The 21,916-nt window shown below is 32.0% G+C and overlaps 3 protein-coding genes across 6 annotated transcripts in view; 1 reads left to right on the forward strand and 2 right to left on the reverse strand.

The window, feature by feature from the left end:
• Positions 1-5,553, reverse strand: part of LOC108628096 (mucin-1) — a 7,142-nt gene extending 1,589 nt beyond the window's left edge. The window contains exons 1-14 of the mRNA XM_026816209.1: positions 5,502-5,553; positions 4,350-4,526; positions 4,160-4,258; positions 2,979-3,077; positions 2,712-2,810; positions 2,527-2,625; positions 1,977-2,075; positions 1,799-1,897; positions 1,621-1,719; positions 1,424-1,522; positions 1,037-1,135; positions 770-868; positions 585-683; positions 8-133 (exon numbers count right to left, since the gene is read on the reverse strand). Of these exons, the coding sequence (XP_026672010.1) occupies positions 8-133; positions 585-683; positions 770-868; positions 1,037-1,135; positions 1,424-1,522; positions 1,621-1,719; positions 1,799-1,897; positions 1,977-2,075; positions 2,527-2,625; positions 2,712-2,810; positions 2,979-3,077; positions 4,160-4,258; positions 4,350-4,526; positions 5,502-5,553 (1,444 nt within the window). The remainder of the gene's footprint in view (positions 1-7; positions 134-584; positions 684-769; positions 869-1,036; positions 1,136-1,423; positions 1,523-1,620; positions 1,720-1,798; positions 1,898-1,976; positions 2,076-2,526; positions 2,626-2,711; positions 2,811-2,978; positions 3,078-4,159; positions 4,259-4,349; positions 4,527-5,501) is intronic.
• A 4,512-nt stretch (positions 5,554-10,065) lies between these two features.
• pain (transient receptor potential cation channel family member painless) lies at positions 10,066-14,727 on the forward strand. Its single transcript, XM_018029793.2, has 4 exons — positions 10,066-10,171; positions 11,562-11,824; positions 11,983-12,891; positions 13,168-14,727. The coding sequence occupies exons 2-4, from the start codon at positions 11,563-11,565 to the stop codon at positions 14,709-14,711; spliced, it is 2,715 nt and encodes a 904-aa protein (XP_017885282.1). The 5' UTR covers positions 10,066-10,171; position 11,562; the 3' UTR covers positions 14,712-14,727.
• Positions 14,728-14,817: 90 nt separating this feature from the next.
• LOC108628099 (gamma-tubulin complex component 2) lies at positions 14,818-20,751 on the reverse strand. Of its 4 annotated transcripts, none has more exons than XM_018029796.2 (17): positions 20,270-20,749; positions 19,967-20,137; positions 19,746-19,890; positions 19,490-19,661; positions 19,276-19,419; positions 19,016-19,170; positions 18,817-18,930; positions 18,535-18,711; positions 18,273-18,447; positions 18,000-18,193; positions 17,645-17,855; positions 17,388-17,556; positions 17,136-17,310; positions 16,898-17,041; positions 16,426-16,503; positions 15,416-15,576; positions 14,818-15,150 (listed from the first exon to the last, which is right to left on the reverse strand). In XM_018029796.2, exons 1-17 carry the CDS (start codon positions 20,320-20,322, stop codon positions 15,069-15,071), a joined length of 2,520 nt encoding a protein of 839 aa, XP_017885285.1. In that variant the 5' UTR covers positions 20,323-20,749; the 3' UTR covers positions 14,818-15,068. The 4 variants fall into 4 exon arrangements, with proteins under 4 accessions (XP_017885285.1, XP_017885284.1, XP_017885286.1 ...); XM_018029795.1 differs by having other exon boundaries at positions 18,817-18,945; positions 20,270-20,322; XM_018029797.2 differs by lacking the exon at positions 16,426-16,503 and having other exon boundaries at positions 18,817-18,945; positions 20,270-20,748.
• Between the last annotated feature and the right edge of the window lie 1,165 nt (positions 20,752-21,916).

Consider the following 21,916-nt stretch of genomic DNA (forward strand, 5'->3'; position numbering starts at 1 on the left):
AGTGTACATAAAATTAAAATAAGTAGAAATTCACCTGGATTATCGTTCGGTTTTTCTGACATTCCTTTACCATATAAACTATATTCGGGACCTTTGTTCAAATTTACTTTTTCTGGACTATATGTTCCTGGAGCTTAAATAAAAGGAAAGGTTGGAAGTTATATGGCAAGCGTTAAATAATATTGGTAGAAATAAAATATGAATTGTGCCAATCAGGAGTAGCGACTGGTTTCACGGAATGTCCTCTACCACTTAAACTAAATTCTGAACCTTTGTTTAAGTTCACCTTCTCTGGGCAATAATCTCCAGGTGCTAAATGATCAATGAAGCCAATTTATAATATCTTTGTTTATAAGAGGTAATCGGGATGATAAATAAATTGCGGAATTTGATGCAAAATAATCGTATATCTGTAATATTCATTTAAAACGTGAAAAGTTAAAAGTTTGTCTTCCTCTCCGAGAATGATGATCAACCATTTCAATTTTACATATTATATCTTTTGTATTATCTCTTTTAATTTTTTTTTCCTTTTATTACAATTTTTTCACAAATGCATAAAATTCGTAGTCTAATATTTTTACCTGGTGTGTCACTTATTTGTTTGAGAGCCGGCCTCAGTCCAAAACTGAATTGCGGTGTCGTGTCCATTTTAAATTTTTCAGGGGAATACGTACCTGGCGCTGAAGACATTTTTTTACCAATTAAATTTCTCATTACAAAAGGATTAAAATTGTATTTATTTTACAATGTGCGACAATTTTCGTACCAGGGGTGTCATCAGGTTTCTCCATTCGACTTCTTCCGGATAAACTGTACTGAGGACCTTTGTCAAGGTTTACTTTCTCAGGACTATATGTACCAGGTGCTATAAAAAAATATGAAACGTGCCACTGCTAATGTAAATTTGCTAACAATCTATTTTTATGAAAGTGATCTCTCAGTTCGCTGACCGAGCAAATATTTAATGCGGAGCAAACGTTCCATTTCAAATACACTCTGCGTTATATTTATAACGTGCTCAAAAATTGATTACCTGGAGTGTCGCTGGGTTTTGCGATTGTATGCCGAAGTCCGAAACTGAATTGTGGAATATGGTCCAATCTTACCTTTTCCGGATAGTAAGCCCCAGGCGCTGATTACCGTACAATAAAAGAAAAATCGATTAATTTAGCTTCGAAACACAATAGACTCATTAAAAAAATATGAAATAAAATCTGATGTAAATAAAATAAATGCTACTTCGTAAGCAACATTTTACAACAATAAGCAACTTTGCTAATAATTCTATGTATTACATGCAGAATTTACTATCAATTATCAATCTTTTGATAGTATTTTATTTCTACTATATTATGTGTGTAAAATCCGCCATTTTCTAATTCAATTAGAAAATATTAACGAAATATTCATTACTGATCACCTGGATTGTCATTAGGCTTCTCTGGTAATCCTTTACCGGACAGACTGTATTGAGGGCCCTTATCTAAATTTACTTTCTCAGGACTATATGTTCCTGGCGCTATGACAAAAATCAAATATAAGGGGTCATTAATCTAAAAAAATAAGCAATTAAATACCAAATCTACATAAATAAAATGTATGTCAAAATACGGTTACCTGGATTATCGTTCGGTTTTTCTGACATTCCTTTACCATATAAACTATACTCGGGACCTTTGTTCAAATTTACTTTCTCGGGGCTATAAGTTCCAGGTGCTAAATAAAAAATTCTAAATGAAATTAAGAAGTTTCCAAGGAAATAGTGTAAATAAAATAAAATTAAATATAAATTCACCTGGATTATCGTTCGGTTTTTCTGACATGCCTTTACCATATAAACTATACTCGGGACCTTTGTTTAAATTTACTTTTTCGGGGCTATAAGTTCCAGGTGCTAAATAAAAGATTCTAAATGAAATTAAGAACTTTTCAGAGAAATAGTGTACATAAAATTAAAATAAGTAGAAATTCACCTGGATTATCGTTCGGTTTTTCTGACATTCCTTTACCATATAAACTATATTCGGGACCTTTGTTCAAATTTACTTTTTCTGGACTATATGTTCCTGGAGCTTAAATAAAAGGAAAGGTTGGAAGTTATATGGCAAGCGTTAAATAATATTGGTAGAAATAAAATATGAATTGTGCCAATCAGGAGTAGCGACTGGTTTCACGGAATGTCCTCTACCACTTAAACTAAATTCTGAACCTTTGTTTAAGTTCACCTTCTCTGGGCAATAATCTCCAGGTGCTAAATGATCAATGAAGCCAATTTATAATATCTTTGTTTATAAGAGGTAATCGGGATGATAAATAAATTGCGGAATTTGATGCAAAATAATCGTATATCTGTAATATTCATTTAAAACGTGAAAAGTTAAAAGTTTGTCTTCCTCTCCGAGAATGATGATCAACCATTTCAATTTTACATATTATATCTTTTGTATTATCTCTTTTAATTTTTTTTTCCTTTTATTACAATTTTTTCACAAATGCATAAAATTCGTAGTCTAATATTTTTACCTGGTGTGTCACTTATTTGTTTGAGAGCCGGCCTCAGTCCAAAACTGAATTGCGGTGTCGTGTCCATTTTAAATTTTTCAGGGGAATACGTACCTGGCGCTGAAGACATTTTTTTACCAATTAAATTTCTCATTACAAAAGGATTAAAATTGTATTTATTTTACAATGTGCGACAATTTTCGTACCAGGGGTGTCATCAGGTTTCTCCATTCGACTTCTTCCGGATAAACTGTACTGAGGACCTTTGTCAAGGTTTACTTTCTCAGGACTATATGTACCAGGTGCTATAAAAAAATATGAAACGTGCCACTGCTAATGTAAATTTGCTAACAATCTATTTTTATGAAAGTGATCTCTCAGTTCGCTGACCGAGCAAATATTTAATGCGGAGCAAACGTTCCATTTCAAATACACTCTGCGTTATATTTATAACGTGCTCAAAAATTGATTACCTGGAGTGTCGCTGGGTTTTGCGATTGTATGCCGAAGTCCGAAACTGAATTGTGGAATATGGTCCAATCTTACCTTTTCCGGATAGTAAGCCCCAGGCGCTGATTACCGTACAATAAAAGAAAAATCGATTAATTTAGCTTCGAAACACAATAGACTCATTAAAAAAATATGAAATAAAATCTGATGTAAATAAAATAAATGCTACTTCGTAAGCAACATTTTACAACAATAAGCAACTTTGCTAATTGAAAAAAAGATCAGAGAATATTTTCTAATTTTGTAACATTGATACTTATTAATAAAATTATTATACAAAATGAATTAATAAATGTGGTTCCTTTAAAAAATAAAGAAAAGAATACGTAAATTCAATAAACTTCAATAAAACCTATATCAAATATCTAATTTCTAATGAGACACAAGAACAATTAATTTTTTTATGATTGTTCCTACTGATTCACCCTTTATATTACATGCAATGTAATCATTAAATATACATATTATAAGCATCATTTTTATCTATTTTAATCTGCTTGTAAACAGCTTACAACAATTTATTATCAGTATAAAATGAAGAATAAAGTGAAATAAATTCAAGATTTATCGAGCGGCAAGCAAAATAAAACGAGAAGCCAAACAAAAATGTCAATCAAGATCCAAGATGCAATACCTAAGCATTGAGCAATGGTTATTCTTCTGCTTCTACAGAATTCCCGTTTTAAGTAATCGGTAATAATTAATGATCGGTTCTTGAAGCGTCATTCCTCTTCAGAAATCATTTTCTCAATCACGTTTCGCTACTTTTAAATAAAACATTCACTACTGAAAATACTTGTTATTATTTGCTTGTTGCCATTAGCAAATTTATTTAACTTGGAGTTAAACATTTCATTTCTTTTCAATGCAATCTCGTATAGAATATGATTCAAATTTTGCATAGTATTAGGTCGGTGCAAAAATCATTGCGGTTTTTATTAAGTAATAATTGCATAAAAAAATCGCAGTCTTGTACCAATGTAACATTGTATAAAATTTGAATCATATATTATTTTTTAAGATTAGTAAAGTCTACCTTTTATCCCATTTCATTCTGAATGCAAAAGATTGATTAACTGTATTAGTAATTGAGTAACAATTAGTTCAGAGAGTATTGTAACCGGTTTGTAATTTGTTCAATTACCGGGAATATCGTTCGATTTCTCCAGTACAGGTTTCAACCCGAAACTGTACTCGGGTGTCTTATCGAGATTCACCTTTTCGGTGCAATAGTCACTCGGCGCTAATCAGAAAAATATTTTACAAACAAAACTACGCTGATAAAAGAATATTAGTGAATTCCTCTTGAAGCTTGAAATTACAAATTCGCTTACCAGGCGTACAGTTGATCTTCTCAGTCTGAGTTTTGATGCCGAACGAGTATTTCGGTGATCGGTCCAGAATGATTTTCTCTGCTTTCTCTGGATTGTAATCACCAGGCGCAGGAGTTACTTCGTATTTCGTTGATAATGTGCGCCCATGCAACGAGGACGCCGGTGCTGTGTCTTTTCCTACACAGATTTATACATCCGGTAAGTGTAAAGATTGCATATTGAGGACATTACAAAAATGACAAAATAAATTGCAATATTATTGTAGCACCAATTATAAATTAAATTGTAATTGTGTACGAAATTTTAATTCTTCATTGCAAATTACAGATTGTAATTGTATGTAGTCAATTACAAATTCAATTATAACTATATTTATAATATAAAGGAAACTGGAATTGTATATTGCTAATGATAGATTATAATGATATACGGCAAGTTATAAATTAACTTGTGTTTGTGTATTGTGTGAACTCACTTCAGAATATTTCATTCTTCAAATAAGACGATATATCAATGACATTGGAAAAGAGAAGAATCAATAATCGTTTAGAGAAAAGCGATGGAATTTCGTGAATGACACACATTAAACGTCGCGCATTCTTGCGAAACAGAAACGCGTGTTTCGGAGTTTGATCGATACCTCATCTGCACGCGGAATACCGCTGTCCACAGCATTCGTTTCGTGCTCACAAAACACGTTATCTCGTGCAAATTTTTGCTTCATAACTTCAACTATTCAGGATTTTTATGGAATATAAAACATTTATCNATGTATTTTATTATAGATTACATATTGTATGCAAGTACTAATGCATTCACAAAAAAGTTTTTGAAAGTTTTAGTTTTAAAAATTGCAGAGAACATTTAGGCATTCACCTCATGCATAATTTCTGTTGTCTAGTTTGTCATGTATTAAATTATATTGGATCCTTAACAATTCTCATTTAAATGTGTCTTCTACTTTTCTCCAAGAATTATAAGAGATACGATTCTATTTAAGTTTTCGCTTCGTCTACTATTATTTTTTTTATATATCTTTTTGTACATCGAACAGTTTTATGTGAGTACTTTTCCCCGAGAAATCGTTCCTTTGGAATTGTGTAACGTACGACGTCCTCGAAAAGACGGGCCACGAAGTACATAACGACTCACGAACAACCATATAAGAATATGTCCATGGTGGGTATCCAGAATCGCCCACCATTCGACATTGGACTGAATAAAACATGAATATCACAAATTGTATAGCGTTTAAATCAAGCCAAATAAATGCAGGTCAAATGTATGACTCATGACCCACTTATAGTACTCACTTTGTTAAACATACCACATTCTCGGTTCTACTAACTGTATTCTAATAACTGTCATACATGCATTAGAATTGATCTAGATTAGGATTATACTCTCATACTATATGTATATGCTAGTGGTTAATGGTACGCTTATACAGAATCAATAAAGAATGAACAATTATAATTTCAAATAAATATGACACGTAACAAATTAATCACTAAGAATTGTTATTTAAAGAAATATAATATTTACTAATTGATACAAAACATCAACAAACATTATGTAAATGAATTGTCATTTGTTAAAATATAAGAGTTAATTACTCCAAATAGTTCCATCAAGTACAGAAATAAGATATGAAATTCCTAGTAAAGTAAATATAAATATAAAACATCTGCTATAAAATACCTGCATGAATGTTCTTATTTTATATAACTTGTAACAGGCCAATTGTCACGCACTTGCATTTTGAAACAACCGATCTTTTATCTGTGAGATAGGAAAATAATTGCAAAGTTTAAAAAGTGAAAAAAACGTTCTGCGATCGAGAAATCGGTGTTGCGAGCCTTGGGCAGAACTCGATCTCGAAAAGAAATCAATAAATTTCAATGCAAACGGCTGTTTAAGGATGCGTGAACAAAAATGGCATCGTTTGGTCCCGTGGCCAGCAGCATCAGCTTTATTCGCCACTTTCTCCGAGTCCTGAAGCGAGACAGCAAAATCCTTTCGCGTTTCGAACAATAACGAGCGATCTAACGAAACGCGTTCACTCGCATACATACAAAGTCAATATGAAATATCATTCGGATGCATGTGCAAAATAAAATATTTGTAATGTCAATTCAAAAAATGCAATCTAAATAGATCAGAATTTTTATCGTCTTTTAAAAACAATAATATGTATTTCAGTCTTGATATTTCGTATATTGTTGGATATTTCTTCTACGTACGTAATAATTATAACATTGAGATTTGGTAATAATTGATTTCATTCCAAATTAAAAAAAATAACATTTCTCAGTAGTTGAATTTATCCTAAAGCCTGACCAATTGTATTTTAATTTGCCAAAGTACAACGATGCATCTATTCCATGTTCTCATGATATAAAGATATAGGCATTGATAAAATTGAACAAAAAATTGTGTATGATGATATTTCTTACTGTATGTATGTAAATTCTGGGAGTTCAACGTGCGGACAAAAAAAGATCACGTCGCCCAAATATAGAGATGAAAGCTTCTCGTGATGAAGGTAGGAAAAGTTGCCTCTGTGACCAAAACGAGAATAATGCGATTGTGTGTAAATTAATAGAGTACAAAGCGAAATCTTTACCTTCTACGAGATACATTTCCTTATTCAGAGTGTTTTCTTATTGAGAACAAAGATATTTTGGCATTTTTGCGTCTAATACTTTTGTAATCAAAACTTATTTTAAATTTAAACTTCTATTATGTCTTTTGCTATTTTTATGAAGAATATTGATTAAAACTTTGAAAACCATTTTTTTTTATTCCATTTTCTGAAGTTGGCTATATTTAGCAATGTTATAAGAAGCTTGGTAGAAACGTGATCAAGGATTGCTCGTGTGTACCATATTGGGTAAGATGGATTAAATGATCGATTTTTGATAATCATGAAAACGTTACGCATAATTTCACGACGTAAGTATAGTACGTATATAAGTTGACGCGTGACTCTCACCTTTTTTGCTTCAGTCGCATAATTAAGACTTATTTATTTATGCTTGTAGCTCGTTCAACGATTCTAAAGTTCTTGTCATTCACTAATTTGCAACTTATTAGGAGTAAATTAAATTACAAAAGTAAAGTAAGAAATGCTGGTATCGCAGAATTGTTTATCAGTTACATTGCATAAAATGACGGAGACTGCACAATTTATTATTCTTTTTAAATCGTACAATCATTCATTCTCGGCGACAAATTGCTTATTACGACACGTACAACGATTTACATTATAATTCATATATGTATAATTAATTACTAGTATAAGCACAATAGATACAGAAAGATGAATCATCGATCGTATCGGAACTATAATAGTAGTACTGCGAGAAGAATTGCCATTTACACATTTTGTATGGTCACCGACGGTGAATTCATTATTACACATCGATGACATAATATTTGTTTACGACATGTTACGACGATTACTCGGTACTGAACCGTAAACGAAACTAAAATACCTCTGACTAAAAGCACGTACAGTTCTCCAATTCTCTGTATAAGAAAAACTCAAAATACATGCATACAATTCGTTCTTTGTATGTGTTCAGGTTTATCAATGTAAACAGAACTAAGAAAAAATTATGTTTTGCTATCATACAATGTTCAATAGTTGACGTTTTGCAAAGTCATTAAGAATGTTTAAATTGCTTTTATATACTATATTTTACAATTTACATATTGTTGTATTTTTATGAACATTGGTTTATCGTTAAAAGAAGTCATGTCAATCGAGTTTTATTATGTACCATAGTGAAGTAAATTACAATAATTGGTCCTGATTATTTTCTTAATTATCTTTTCTCTTGAGATTTTGAAACCATAATTATATTAGTAGGATTAACAATAGTGTAATAAATTAAACAACATATAGCACAGATTTATTTATATTTCATATCGAATACTTAAAAATTCCAAATTTCCTTTCACATTATATCAGGCTCAGTAGACAATTTTAATCAGCTAGCGTTTCTAAATTTTTTTTATTTTTGTTTAAAGACAGATTCTGAAGTTTCTCTATCTTAGATAACAAGAGTAAACCGGTTCTCTGTTTACCAAGATATATCAATTAAATGTAATAGACTGCTTACCTTGATATCGCAAAAGGTAAAACACTGAGGTACTAACAAGCTCCTGTCGCGTGAAGACGTGAATAGCAAGTGACCGAGATAATTGATCGAATCACAGAATCGTAGCGGAAGAGACACAAAGACACGAGAACTGATGTTAACTTAACGCGCGTTCGTGAGAAACTGAAATTAAAAGCCACGCTATCGTACATGTGCTTCTTATCCCCACCTCGTAATCCTTGAATTTCTGATACAGCGCTTGCGCTATCGATCCGATTATCCTTACAAGTAGGATTAGAGAAATAGAATTATTCTTAAATTCTCTTTTTTACTTTCCTAAATATTAACAGTGGTTTCGTATTCAATGAAGAATCCATTCTTTATGGCGAATTTATTAACTTATTACTTTATTAATTGCAAACCTAATGTACATACATAAGAAGAAAAACTGATGATAGCCACAAATAGAAATTAAAACATTAAATTATGATACTATAATAATTATAAAAATATAAAATAAAATATTACTTTTATGGTATTGATTTGATACAAAGATTTTTTAAATTTAATATATAAGTTCGTTTCTGATGTTTTTTAGCTAAGATATTTTGAAACTCGGGACAGCTGTAAAACTCTTATGTTAAACCATTCGCATGGAAGTGGTGAGTCCTTAGTTCTTTTAGTGGGTATGCATACAAGATTTTGCAACCCACGCACCCTAACAATTTTGGTCTTCATTCTCGATTCTTCTGGCCTTGTGCTCGGGGCAAATGTCAGCTAAAATTAGTAGGTGACGATATATCCAAACAAAACTTACTTCCTGATTCTCCAAACTATGATGATAGAATATAAAAAAATTATTGATATAATGTGGTAAACAAATTTGACTTCAAAATACATTGATAGTACTTAACTGTTTTCGATAGATATTTCAATTATTTTTTTCGTTATTATCTAGGATGTATCGATAAGAATTGTTATCTAAAATAAACTACGAAGCTATATTTATTGAGCTGAACAAAAATGCATTAACATTAAAATAGATTCCATTAACTACAAAATTCATATAAAACATTTCCTAGTAAAACAAGACTACGGATTTTATACAATAAAAATGAAGATATAAGCAATGTGCGATCTTTAAAACTATAAGAATATCAGAAATTGAAAATTATCAAAGAATGTACCTAAAATATACTTTCTAAACTGATACCATAAATGTATTATTTTGCATAAAAATCTGCAGTCTAATAATTATTAACAGATTCTGTATGAAAGAAAAATTCTGCTAACAGGTTTTAGAATACGAAAGTAAATGTTTCAATTCCTGTTCATATCTTAATTGGTATTTTTCTACTATTATATATGATATCTTGAAGTTATAGAAAAATATGCCAATGAGTCGAAATTTGGACGTGAACAGAATTTGGGACACTTACCTTAGCATATTAGTTATTGTAACATCCTAAATAATTACGAAAATTCATGGAAGTTTCTATATTCAATTAACGCGTTTACCGATGAGAATGGTTACTTATAGAATCAGAAGACCAGAACGACTATACGAGCGTGAATGACACACGACACTTGTCCAGTCCCCACCCATGTGACATCACGATACAGAGAACTGGTCAGCAAAGACAACTCCGCGAGTTAGTCCCCTGCATGACCAAGCTCGTTGAGGAACTCACTATTTTCTTTGCATCATCGTTACAGGTACAAATATACATATCTATTCCTATTTTACATGATAAAAACTGCTCATGTTGTGATTTATCTACAACTATACTGATTCGACTAATACAATGGACCCATTATAATCGAAGATGTGTCATTTATTAGATAGCTTCACTATTACGTACTTGAAATCACGCTATTAATAATCTACATTACAACTAAATAAGTCTTTGATTCATAATTTTTATGCAAAATGAGATATTTAAAAATCATGATTTATGGTTTAGTGTTTTTATATCTTAACAATTTCAACATTTAACAATTTTTAATATTTTTATAGATTTCATACATTCTTTGTTTAATTTTTTTTATAAATGCATAAAATCCGCAGTTTGGAGATCACAATTACAAATGGTTCAATTAATTGATATAAAAATGGTTCAATTAATTTATTTGTATGACATCGTAAATATGCATAAATGGATCTGCATTATAATAAATAATCGAGCATATAAATAAATTGCACTTTAACTTCGTTCAGTAAATAAGGAGTGAAAGTTGACTGACTTCGCGGATCGTCTGCTCCACGATAATTATCTACATTCATGTCTTTACAATAGAAATTTGATATTCCATCATTGATTAAAGCGATAGTGCTATGATTGTTCAGCGAACAATTCAACGACACCGTCGCGTCGTTGTCAACATTCCTGTCATTTACACGAACTTGAATTAATGCTAATGACCGGAAACGCGTCCGGACTTCTACTTCCGTAGGTAGCAGGCGCCTACTTAATACATATTTTAGTGTCTCATACAATCTCTATTTTGTAGGTGTATCAGACACATCCCAACATTGAATCACAGTCGGTAGATTAGAGAAAACTTATACATATCATTAGTTTACGTACTATGAAAAATTTTTTTTATGTAGCCGTCCCTGTTTCCAATTATTTTTTTGGTTTATCGGCTTATTTATTTATTGGTAATATCACTCATATCTTTTATTTCAGAATTTTTCTATTTGCGTTTTCCTATTATTATTCAATTTACAGTTTTTCCATATAAACCCTTCAATCTGCTTATTACGTTTAATCTATTGCCTATGTTCTTAAATTAATTAAACACCTGCAATATCTTTGTTAGTCCCGCTAAAATATGCTTTAATGACATCATTGCTGGAACTGTATCGTGATGATTTATAACACCCACGCATACACTTATAAAACGCACCACGTTATCATCATCTGTAATAAGTATGCTGACAGTTGCATATAACAAAAATATTAGAGAAGCTTATATTTTTTGCATTTTTCATTCTTCATATTTCTTACACATAGGATTTCTTCAGAAAATTCACAATCTATTAATTAATAAGTTACATACCCAGTTGATCTTTACATTTTTATCATTTACTTAATTATCCCAGCATGGATTCCAAGGATGTAAAGATGCACCTTCTTTGTGATTACACCTCTTCCTCGAAATCTCAAACTATCTACAAACTGTTATGGGAGTATGTGCAATCAAGAAAGTTTGAGAACTTCAAGTGCCTTCTCGAGCAGAATCTAGACAGAGAACCACCAGCCATCGACGTAAATCACATCTACTCGAAAGAATCAAACAAAACTTGGCTGGACGTCGCCATTGAGAAAGATTTTCCAGAGTTTGTGCAGTTCTTATTAAATAAAGGTGTGCGCAAAGGAATCAGTCAAGAAACCACTGTATATTTTATATAATTTTACATTTTCAAATTTCTTATAAATGAATAAAAATCCGCGGTTTATTTATGAAACCCTCAAGCGGTAATTCTTTCTCCGCATTTGAACATTTGGAAATTCCTCTGACAGGTGCAAACGTGAACAGAGTGAATAAGACTCTCAATCGTGGACCGATTCACCTAGCCACGGAGAGGGCATGTAAGACAGGCAAATTCGAAGTCCTAGACATACTACTGAAGGAAAGAACGATAAATCCGAATCTCGAAGCGGCACAGCGAACGGCTTTACACTTCGCGGTGAAGGAGCAAAACTTAGAATGCGCCCGTCGGCTGTTAGAAAAAGGCGCCAGTCCAAACATACTTAATACCCAGGGTGTAACCGCTTTACACTTGGCAGCGATGCAGAAAGACTCGGACATGGTGAACCTGATCATGACACAGAGCAAACACATCTTGAAATTAGAGTACGAAGACTACAATGAACAGACAACTAGAGAATTATTGAAAAAGAATTTTCCAAATATCCAATTGCCTCCTCCTGTTGAGAAACAAGGAGCGAATGTTCAAGATTTAAAGTCCTACTTGAACAATCATGATGAAGTGAATTTTCTGAAGTGTCTGGAAGAAGTCGAAGAAGATGAAGTGAACAAGCAGGCTGAGAATTTGATCGAACTGGCTATCAAGAACAATTTGCCGAATACAGTTGCTGCGTTGTTAAAGAAAACAGACAGAGTTAAACCCAATTTGGAAAAAGCAGCAAGCTTGGCTATACAGAAAGGTTCACCAGACATTCTTCGCCAACTATTGGAAACAGTTAAAAGCAGGAATATTAAAAGCAGGAATGTTGAAAACAGTTTGTTAATGGATGATGGCAAACTATTAAGACCGGATCTGAATGTTGAAAAATTGTTAATGGATGCTTGCATCGAACTTAGTACACCTACAAGGAAGGATTGTGGCACTGCGGAGGAACGCTTGAACTGTTTCAAAATGATTGTCAAGGAGGATGTGGATCTTCGATGCAAGGATAGTAAGGATGGTAAGTATCACATGTTTTCGTTATATCTGTTACCGGCAATGTATATACAATTATAATTTTTCCTATAGAATTCATTCGTGCAATCATATTTTAAAAAGTGTAATTTTTTAATGATTCATTTAAACAAACACGTAATTTATATGCAAACGTCCATGATGATTTGTATCGTTTAATGAACTCGTACATAGTATATTTTAAGAAAATTTATTTTCTCATCCTGCATAGTAGAATATTGTATTTAATATTAAAGCATTAAACAATGATTCAAATGCGTAGGCAAGAAGAATACTCCACTTCATCACGCAGCGAGTGCCGATTGTCGCGAAGCAATGACACAGTTGCTCGAGAAAGGAAGCTATATCGGTGATATGAACGCATTCAATATCCCAGCTATTGCTGACATCCCAGTATCCATTTTATCCAAATATTTCGATGATTGCATTCAAGCCAAAAGAGAGAAAGCGAACGAATACACGATCGAATTCAATTACAAATGCCTAATGCCTAAGAACCCTGAATTCTATATGGAGAGGCAAAACAAAAATGTCATATTCTCGGACGAGAGCATACGAGAAATGGATGTGTTTCGCTACATAGCTGGCAACAATAATTTAAAACAATTGCTTACGCACCCTTTGCTATCCTCCTTTCTGTACCTAAAATGGCACCGAATAAGACACATCGTTTATTTAAATTTTGTCTTCTATCTCATCGTCTACGTTTTACTGAACGCCTACATTCTCCGCACTACTTATGTAAGAGGTAATAATACAGAAACAAATTCAATCGAGATCGAAGGAGAGGCAAAAGAATTATCCGTTCACGTCCTGCGAATATTTACTGGCATCGCGCTGGGGCTGCTCGCACTCAGAGAGTTTCTCCAACTTCTTTCATCTCCGTCTGATTACTTATGGAGCTCGGAGAACTGGATAGAGATGACTTTAGTGATTTTTGCATTTATCACGATCAACGATGGAAACGTCCAAATCGTGGCTATGACTATATTATTGTCCGCTTGGGAATTAGTGATACAAATGGGAAAACATCCACGAATGTCTACCAGTATTGAAATGTTCAAGACAGTTTCTTTTAACTTTATGCATTTCTTCTTCTTTTATGCATTCCTTATCTTAGCCTTCGCGCTAGCCTTCTTCACCATCTTCAAGGACGGTGAAAACTTCCCGGATCCCGGGCGTTCGCTGTTCAAGACTATTATCATGCTCACGGGAGAGTTCGAAGCCGGTGACATTCCATTTAATACACACCCTATTTTCAGTCATCTCATCTTCGTGTTGTTCGTCTTTCTTATAGCTATAGTGTTGTTTAATTTGTTGAATGGCTTGGCAGTCAGTGACACGGCAGAGATTCTCCACAAGGCGGAATTGGTGGGACTGATATCCAGGATAAAAGTACTCGCTTATTTTGAAAACATTGCGTGCGGCAAAATGTACACGTGGAAATTTAATCCTTTGACATTCCTAGTTGAGAAAGTTCTTCTGTTTCCAAGTTATTTGAGGAGTGGCAAGCTGACTGTACAACCGCAAGACGGTTTGGAAATCTCCAGGAGATTACATTACAAAGCACAGCCTGATACGAGTTCTGAGACTCTTTCTGAGAAAGTAATGCCTACGTTTAAGATTGATCCTTCTGTCATCAAGCAGGCTAAGGACATTTTGTCGAAGAGACGGCAAGAAACTGATAATGAAAAGTTGTTCAATAAAATGAATAAACTTGAGGAAAGATTCGATGTGATTGAAACTGTTTTAGTTTCCATGAAGGAAACGATTGATAACAATGTTAATGTTGCCAGGGATAATTAAACGTAATATATGATTCTCTGCGTGTTCATATTTTTTTCCTTTTATTTCCTTTACATTCATCTTAGTTAATCTAATGTTATTTTATAAATGATTTGAAATACACAATTTGACGTTTTTATTTATAAAATACATTTTATTTTCCGAATGTACAAAATGGACAGTGTTCGTAACAATTTCGCATGTTTCAATAACTTAAAGAAGCATTTCGTGCGCGATTAATTTTTTATAGATAGCTTTAATGTATTAACATCTACAGCTACTTTGTATCATATACAAATACTGTGCAAAAGAGTAAAATTGTTTGAAAGTTACAAACGTACATCTACCATTACGTGGACATCTGGCAGATATCAGTATTCAACCGGAGACATCTTCTTGGGCTGTCTTTTCTCTTCCACGTCGTATCAAAATGTCGGTATAAAATAAATTGAAATCTAGCCTGAATAGAAAAAAATTATTATATTTACGTTTCTTTTTCAATTTGTTTAGTGTAGCAGTCTCGAATTATATTTCATTGACAACATCAAATAATTCGCAAGTTATATTTTACGAGAATTATTTGCAGACTACATTTGAATATAATTTTCAAAATACTGGATTAACATTTTTCTTTTCTTTCTACTAAATATTTGGCATACATTGTACGTGATTCGAATTTAAGACCGCATTCCAAAGACGTTTATAAATTTCATTCACGAGCTTACCTACAAAACACGTTCAGAAGTTTCTCGTTATTGTTATCACGGCCTAGATCACAGATTCTGTCTAGAAGACGAATTAATACTTGAGTGAATTTCTCGTCCAGCGAGACGATAGTTTCTTCGAAACTGGCGGCATTCTCTTTGGACGTATTGCCGTATTCCTCCTAACAAATCACACGGACATACAATTTATTACTTTTGTTTCTTTTATTTAAATATATGCACCAGGCCCTTTGTAAACTTAGGATTAAAAAGCATACATTGTGAAAAACGAATATACGTATGATGTCTGAAATCGATTAATAAAAATACAGTCACGAACTAGTATGTGCTATTTTTTAAATGTCTCCAGCTGAAAATAAAAACAATATTGTTGTTCGTCATAATTAGGATTCTAAACACAAATGATAAACCATAATTGATAACGTGAAATAGCATGCTTGCACATTTTTGGTTCTGAATAATTTTTAAAAGATATTTAATATAAAAATTTACAATCATCGAGTACATGCATTTGATAAAAGACAGTAAGTCATTCAAATCAATAATTCTGTGATTCAGTCACGATATAATCTCCTTACTCGCTGAAAGTATACGAATTCACAATTAAAAGTAACTAATTCTAATGAATCCCATTACCATTACATGAATGTTAATAGTGATAATGTTCATAATGGTGTTCTCTTACTAAATATAATTAAGTACACAAAAATAATAAACAATATTTAAACTAAATGATTGAAGAAGAGCATGAATTTACCTACTCAACTATATCCGATCGTTTTCATAAAAAGAAATTAGGATCTATTCATTCCCTTGCATCAGTAGAAGAATACAAATTGAAAAAAAAAACAGGTTTCTCAATAAATTTTAATTCGCATTCATATAAAATAAATCATGCGAATTGAAATTTTATTTACACTGTAGATAGAAGAATTTTCGTTTACTAAAAGCTTTATGATACTAATGCTACACAGATGCATGGAAGCAAAGTTATAATTTTGGGGATGTACCTCGGAATCATAGACATCTTCCTGATAGGAGCCAATCATGGACGTCAATTCGGCGTCAATGTAGTATGGACTCATACGCTTAACATTAGTAAAATAATAAAATTCAGTTTACTACTCAACTCATTTTTTTAGTTCGAAAACGATTAATAAATCGAAACGTCAGATAGTAACAATTGTATGTTAATAATAAACATAACATGCATAATCGTTTTATAGTCCTGACAATTTTCAGTCTAACATCAATAATTTTATTATTTGTTACACAGAGATCAAACTCGTAACAATCTAAGAACTGCAATAGCTATCGTGTATGCCCTTCTGCAAACGTTAATGGATAACAAAGTTATCAGAAAGAATCTGAATCAAAGCAAACAACGCAACTCAGATAAAATGTTTTCGTCATGTTTCATGTGTATATCAATTCAAGATTATTTTATTGCATCTTTTGTCAATCAATATTTGAGATACTTACTTCCATGAAGTTGCAAAATTCGATGCAGGCGGCAGAAATGCCTGTTATGCAGCCGAGGAGATCAGGATCTGTTAGCATACACTCTTTCAAATAACTATCTTGGAGATCTTGATGCACGCTTAAAACATCATCCACGTTACTGACCTATCAATCACATTTCATAAAATTAATACGGAATGTAACAAATTAAAAGTATAGTTTGATACGAGATATATTAGAACATAATTTAAAGTCTTACCTTGCTCATTTTATTTAGAAACGTAAGCCAATTCGGCTCGATAACTTCGATCATCATGTAATAAGCCAAATGCTGAATGCAATCAAGCATTCGCTGCCTTAAAGAAAACGCTTGTCTGTACGACTTTGCAACATTATGGGTGAAAGTCTTCGCAATTTTATTACTGACCCATACCCTACAATGAGAAACGAAAGTATTTAATCAAATTAAATATAACGATAATCTTATAGAATTGGAAATGTATGTAAAAACCTGCACAAGCGTCTTTCGATGTATTTGCAATAAAACAAATGCCTGAAAAGCATTTGATAACAGGCTATTGCTTTCCTGTTGATTATCAAGGAAACGGGCCATTTAACATCGTAGTTAAATACAAATGCTTCCAAACCAGTTAGCGTTTTATCCGTTTGAAAACAATATTCTGAAACAGAAAGTTATACATGATTAAACATTCTACTTATAAACTTTTCTATCATATGTATACTATGTCACTATCTTTTATATTATACCTTTTTCATCTCTGGTTTGAATGGATAGTATTCTAAACATTTGAAATTGCAGGTCGTATGGTAAAAGTTCTGGCTTCAGATCATCTTTATACGGATCAGAGTCCGCAGTGGACATACGTAATGCAACTTCAAGAAGAGATGCCAATCGATGAATGAAAATATCGTACATGTTTTTATTCAATTCAGCCTCGCAAAGGTTCATAAATTGAACCTATAATTGAATGATACATCATGTATTTTCAAATTACGATATTTATTATTAGACTGCGGATTTTTATACAAAATAAGACTATCGTGATATTTTCTTATAAATGCATAAAATCTGCCATCTACTATGAATGAAATGAAAGCGTACCACAAAATCTCCTTGCGCAAGAAGAAAATAGCTTTTTACACTGCGAAGTCTGCCCATCAAGTCATTTTCATGGATCAGAACTTCTAACAAAGTTTTCGCAGCCTCGGAATAGGCTCTATCGATAGCAGCTATGTACTTTTGTCCTTGATGTTGATAAATCAATGGTTCTTGTTTTCCCCATTGAACAGTTTTTCCTATTAAAAATTATAACAAATTAGTACTATCTTAGTTATAATTTCTATTATATTTGATCACGCAATAAACGTCACGTACCGCATTGCCTAATTACATTAAAATACTTTCCAGTTCTTAAAATTGTCTGTGCATGTTCGTTGAGGAATATCGGTATTCTTTCTGGTCTCATAGTATATCTCTTTTCCCAATAATCTGCCGAATAATCTATAGGTAGTTCTTCCCTATGAATTAATTCGTTATCCTCCACAAAAAACTAAAACAATTTAAAGATTAAATAATTTATAAATGTATCTTTATAATAATCTCTATAACAACAGATATATCCTTGTCCTATCTTTACCTCTTCATATGGATCGCATATGACTCCTTTGTAAACCCACTTCTCTAGTATTTGCATGTATGGAACACTTGCCGTTTGAATAAGATACAAACACAACTCTTTAAACTTCGCTTCCCCGCTAATATTATTTGCTTGCTCGTGCAGAAGACTGAGGACTTTCCCACCTCTTGCATTGGCCTAGTTAGCAATCTTTCATATAATCCATACAATTTTGTATAATTCTTACGTACCATTGAATTGTACAAAGGAACAAATATGTGCAAGATAAAAGCAGTAATGTACCTTGCATATAGTGGATGTAATTTGAAAGAGTATAGACATCGCAATCATGGTCGGTTGAACATAAAACCACAGTTTTTGCAAATTTAATTTGCCGCGCACGTGTTCCATTTCCAACTGTACGACAAACAACTGAGACACAAATGATTCTACACTTTTCCATAATAGAAATCAGTTATATTATCATTGTTGTTATACATACTAAATAATCTTTCAGTAAGCATCTTATGGCTCCTCTCAAAGCATGATTTACTTGACCATCTTCCGGTGAAACTTTTTTCTCCACGAATCTAGCTGTCATGGAATAGTGAGACGCAAGAGGCAATATCTGTTGAACCATTTGCTTGTACGATATACCTATAGAAATAAAACTCAATCAAAAACAATGTTATATGTATCATTGTAATTTTCTATTATTGGTTTAATTATTTAAATACTGTTAGAGCTTTTGCTATCTCTTACCAACATCTGGAGATATGTTAAACGTCTTCACTGCGTATGGGCTTGTTAAAGGTTCGGAGACGATGTAAGTACCATCTATACCTTTCAAACAATACAAAATATCCCAAAGTAATATGGATTCTTGAGAGACGATCGGTACAACTTCTGTAAACATTTGACAGTTTGGTAAGTAATTTTGGTTAAATCATAACGTTAATATAAGGGAGATGTTTACTTTGACATGGAGTTACATTGAGCTCGTTGTAAAAGTCCCATGTTATTCTAGGCCTCTCGTGTACCCAGTTATATTTAATTACCAATGGTTCTGCTTTTTTCGTAATTGCACATACTTGCTTATTTAACTTCTTTTCTCCTTCCACAGCTGCTTTAATCACATTCTTACAGATCTACGTTACACATAATATACAAAAGATTTCTCTTAAAGATTTGAACTGATTGTTAAATTGATATTAAAAAAAAGTAAGATTAACCTGTGGTAAGTCTTCTGTTGTAATAGCAGAATTCCTTGTAGGATTTAATGTCGAAGAAGATGCTTGCTTAGCTAAGAAGCTCTTCAACTCTTTATCACTGGATATAAGTTCCAATACCTGAATGAACAAACCTAATAGATCTACTCTGTAAAAGGAATATCATTCATTAATATTTTAATTTATTATTTATATTAAATCTGTATGTTCATTGTAGCACTAACTTTTTTGCTTTTAATTCTTCATATTTTTGAAGAAACAATTCAGGAACAGGTGAGTTTCTAGCCAAGTTCCGAATAGAACTTTGCGATGCAACCATAGTCAGAGCACTGGGACTCGTTGGTATTCCTTCTTTTTGTAATTTTTCCACATGTTTCTCGGGCGCAGAAGACGACCTAAAGTAAATAGTTTATTGCCAAGGATAAATTATGAAACGATATTAAGCTTCAAATACTTGTATATATTATAGAAAACGATAATTGTCTAATTAAAATTAATACGAAATGAAATGTTTTACTTTTACTCACCCCAATAATCCGATTAATTCAACTACCAAATGATGCAATTTAAATTCACTCATTATTTTAATCTAACGGGCACATTACATTCTGTTAAAAATGATTTATTTCTTTTAAATCATCATGACTGTAATCGAATCTGCTAGGATTAGCATATTTAAATACGAAATAACAAAAATGTCTTATTTCACTTTCACGTTCGAAACATTTGTTTACTTTCCGTACTATTTCGTCTTATCGTAATTGGTGAAACGATCTTAGTAAGACGAAGAATATGAAATATGAGGTTAATATGGGGGAATATTTAAATACGAAGTAACGAGAAGCTGTCTTATTTTATCTTCACGTTCAAAACATTTGTTTATTCTCGGTACTATTTCGTTTTATCGTAATTGGTGAGACGACGAATATGAGGTTAATATAGGGGGATATAAATATAATATGAGAATATGAGTACTGATGAATACAAAATTATACGGAAAGGAGAGTGTCACTATAGATACTGTCCTTTTGACGAAATATAATTCGAGCTTTCTATGAATATAAATTTAATTCTCGCGAGTATTCATAATAAATAAATATTAATTTTTAACAATTCGTATAGGTTTTAAATTCACTTATATCAATATATAATAGACACTAGACAGTGCATCGCGTCAAATGACTGTATTTGTTTTTATATCATTTAATGAGATGAAAATATACATTTTTAATTATCATAATAATACATTTAGCGAAAATAACTATACTGTAAAATTAAAATTATAAGTGTAATTTAATATCGCGTCTTCAAGCACCGAGGACAGTACCTCCTCGTTGCTTCAAGTAAGACATTATACGTATTTAACTTACATTTTTAAATTTCTATTTTCTTATAATTAATTATTTAGTAGCTATTTTCTGATTTTATCTTCGATTTTATTGCGCAATACTCCATAAAATCGAGACTCTTCGTATTTTTCATGAAGAATGCCTCTCTTCGCAGATATGGGTATAATGTGTCTTTGCAGTTTCAAAGTCTTTTCAAATACATATTTGGTAGCAGGAATTCTAAAATCGCATTAATATACACTGCACGCGATCTAAATATTTTTGCATAAGAAGAAATCATTCAAATAAAACAAAAATGTATCTAAGAAGTCGGAAAATGAATAAATCAATATTTTAGATGAAACTCTGTAATACGAGAAGAATATCTAAAAATGTATATGTGAAACTTGGATAAATTATTATTTAATATGAAAGTAATATATCTTTATTTTATGAAAGAAATACCTGATATTCGTGTTCATTATTGTTATATTTTGAAAAATATTAGTGGTCTTCATTTTCAACATATTTTGATTTTTACTTTCATGTTTGCTTGACGAATTTTTTGATTTCTTCCAAGTGCTATTCGAGCTACAGGATGCTACAGGATCTGATTGAATATTATCATTATCGCTGTTCAATGATTTCGTGATATTTGTATCTGCTACATCCTTTTTAAATCTCTTCAACACACTGTCAATTTCTTGATCAATTATAGGTCTCTTTTTCTTTTCGATTTTAGTATTCCCGTAATTTAAATTAGATTTTTTATTTTTGTCAGAATGCCTAAATTCAGTTCGAAAAATATGTATAATAAAAATAATGTCAGAAAATACAGAATATCAG

This window comes from Ceratina calcarata, unplaced genomic scaffold (genome assembly GCF_001652005.2).
Source record: "Ceratina calcarata isolate Rehan_Ccalc_2016 unplaced genomic scaffold, ASM165200v1 scaffold496, whole genome shotgun sequence".
NCBI classification, from domain to species: Eukaryota; Metazoa; Arthropoda; class Insecta; order Hymenoptera; family Apidae; genus Ceratina; species Ceratina calcarata.

Coding starts and splice junctions, on each gene's coding strand:
- pain (XM_018029793.2), top strand. CDS start 11,563: ATGGATTCCAAGGATGTAAAGATGCACCTTCTTTGTGATTACACCTCT. Junction 11,825..11,982: donor GCAGTTCTTATTAAATAAAG/GTGTGCGCAAAG, acceptor TTCCTCTGACAG/GTGCAAACGTGAACAGAGTG. Junction 12,892..13,167: donor ATGCAAGGATAGTAAGGATG/GTAAGTATCACA, acceptor TCAAATGCGTAG/GCAAGAAGAATACTCCACTT.
- LOC108628099 (XM_018029795.1), bottom strand. CDS start 20,322: ATGAGTGAATTTAAATTGCATCATTTGGTAGTTGAATTAATCGGATTA. Junction 17,856..17,999: donor TTGCGCAAGGAGATTTTGTG/GTACGCTTTCAT, acceptor ATTCAATTATAG/GTTCAATTTATGAACCTTTG. Junction 16,504..16,897: donor AATTTTGCAACTTCATGGAA/GTAAGTATCTCA, acceptor ACTAATGTTAAG/CGTATGAGTCCATACTACAT.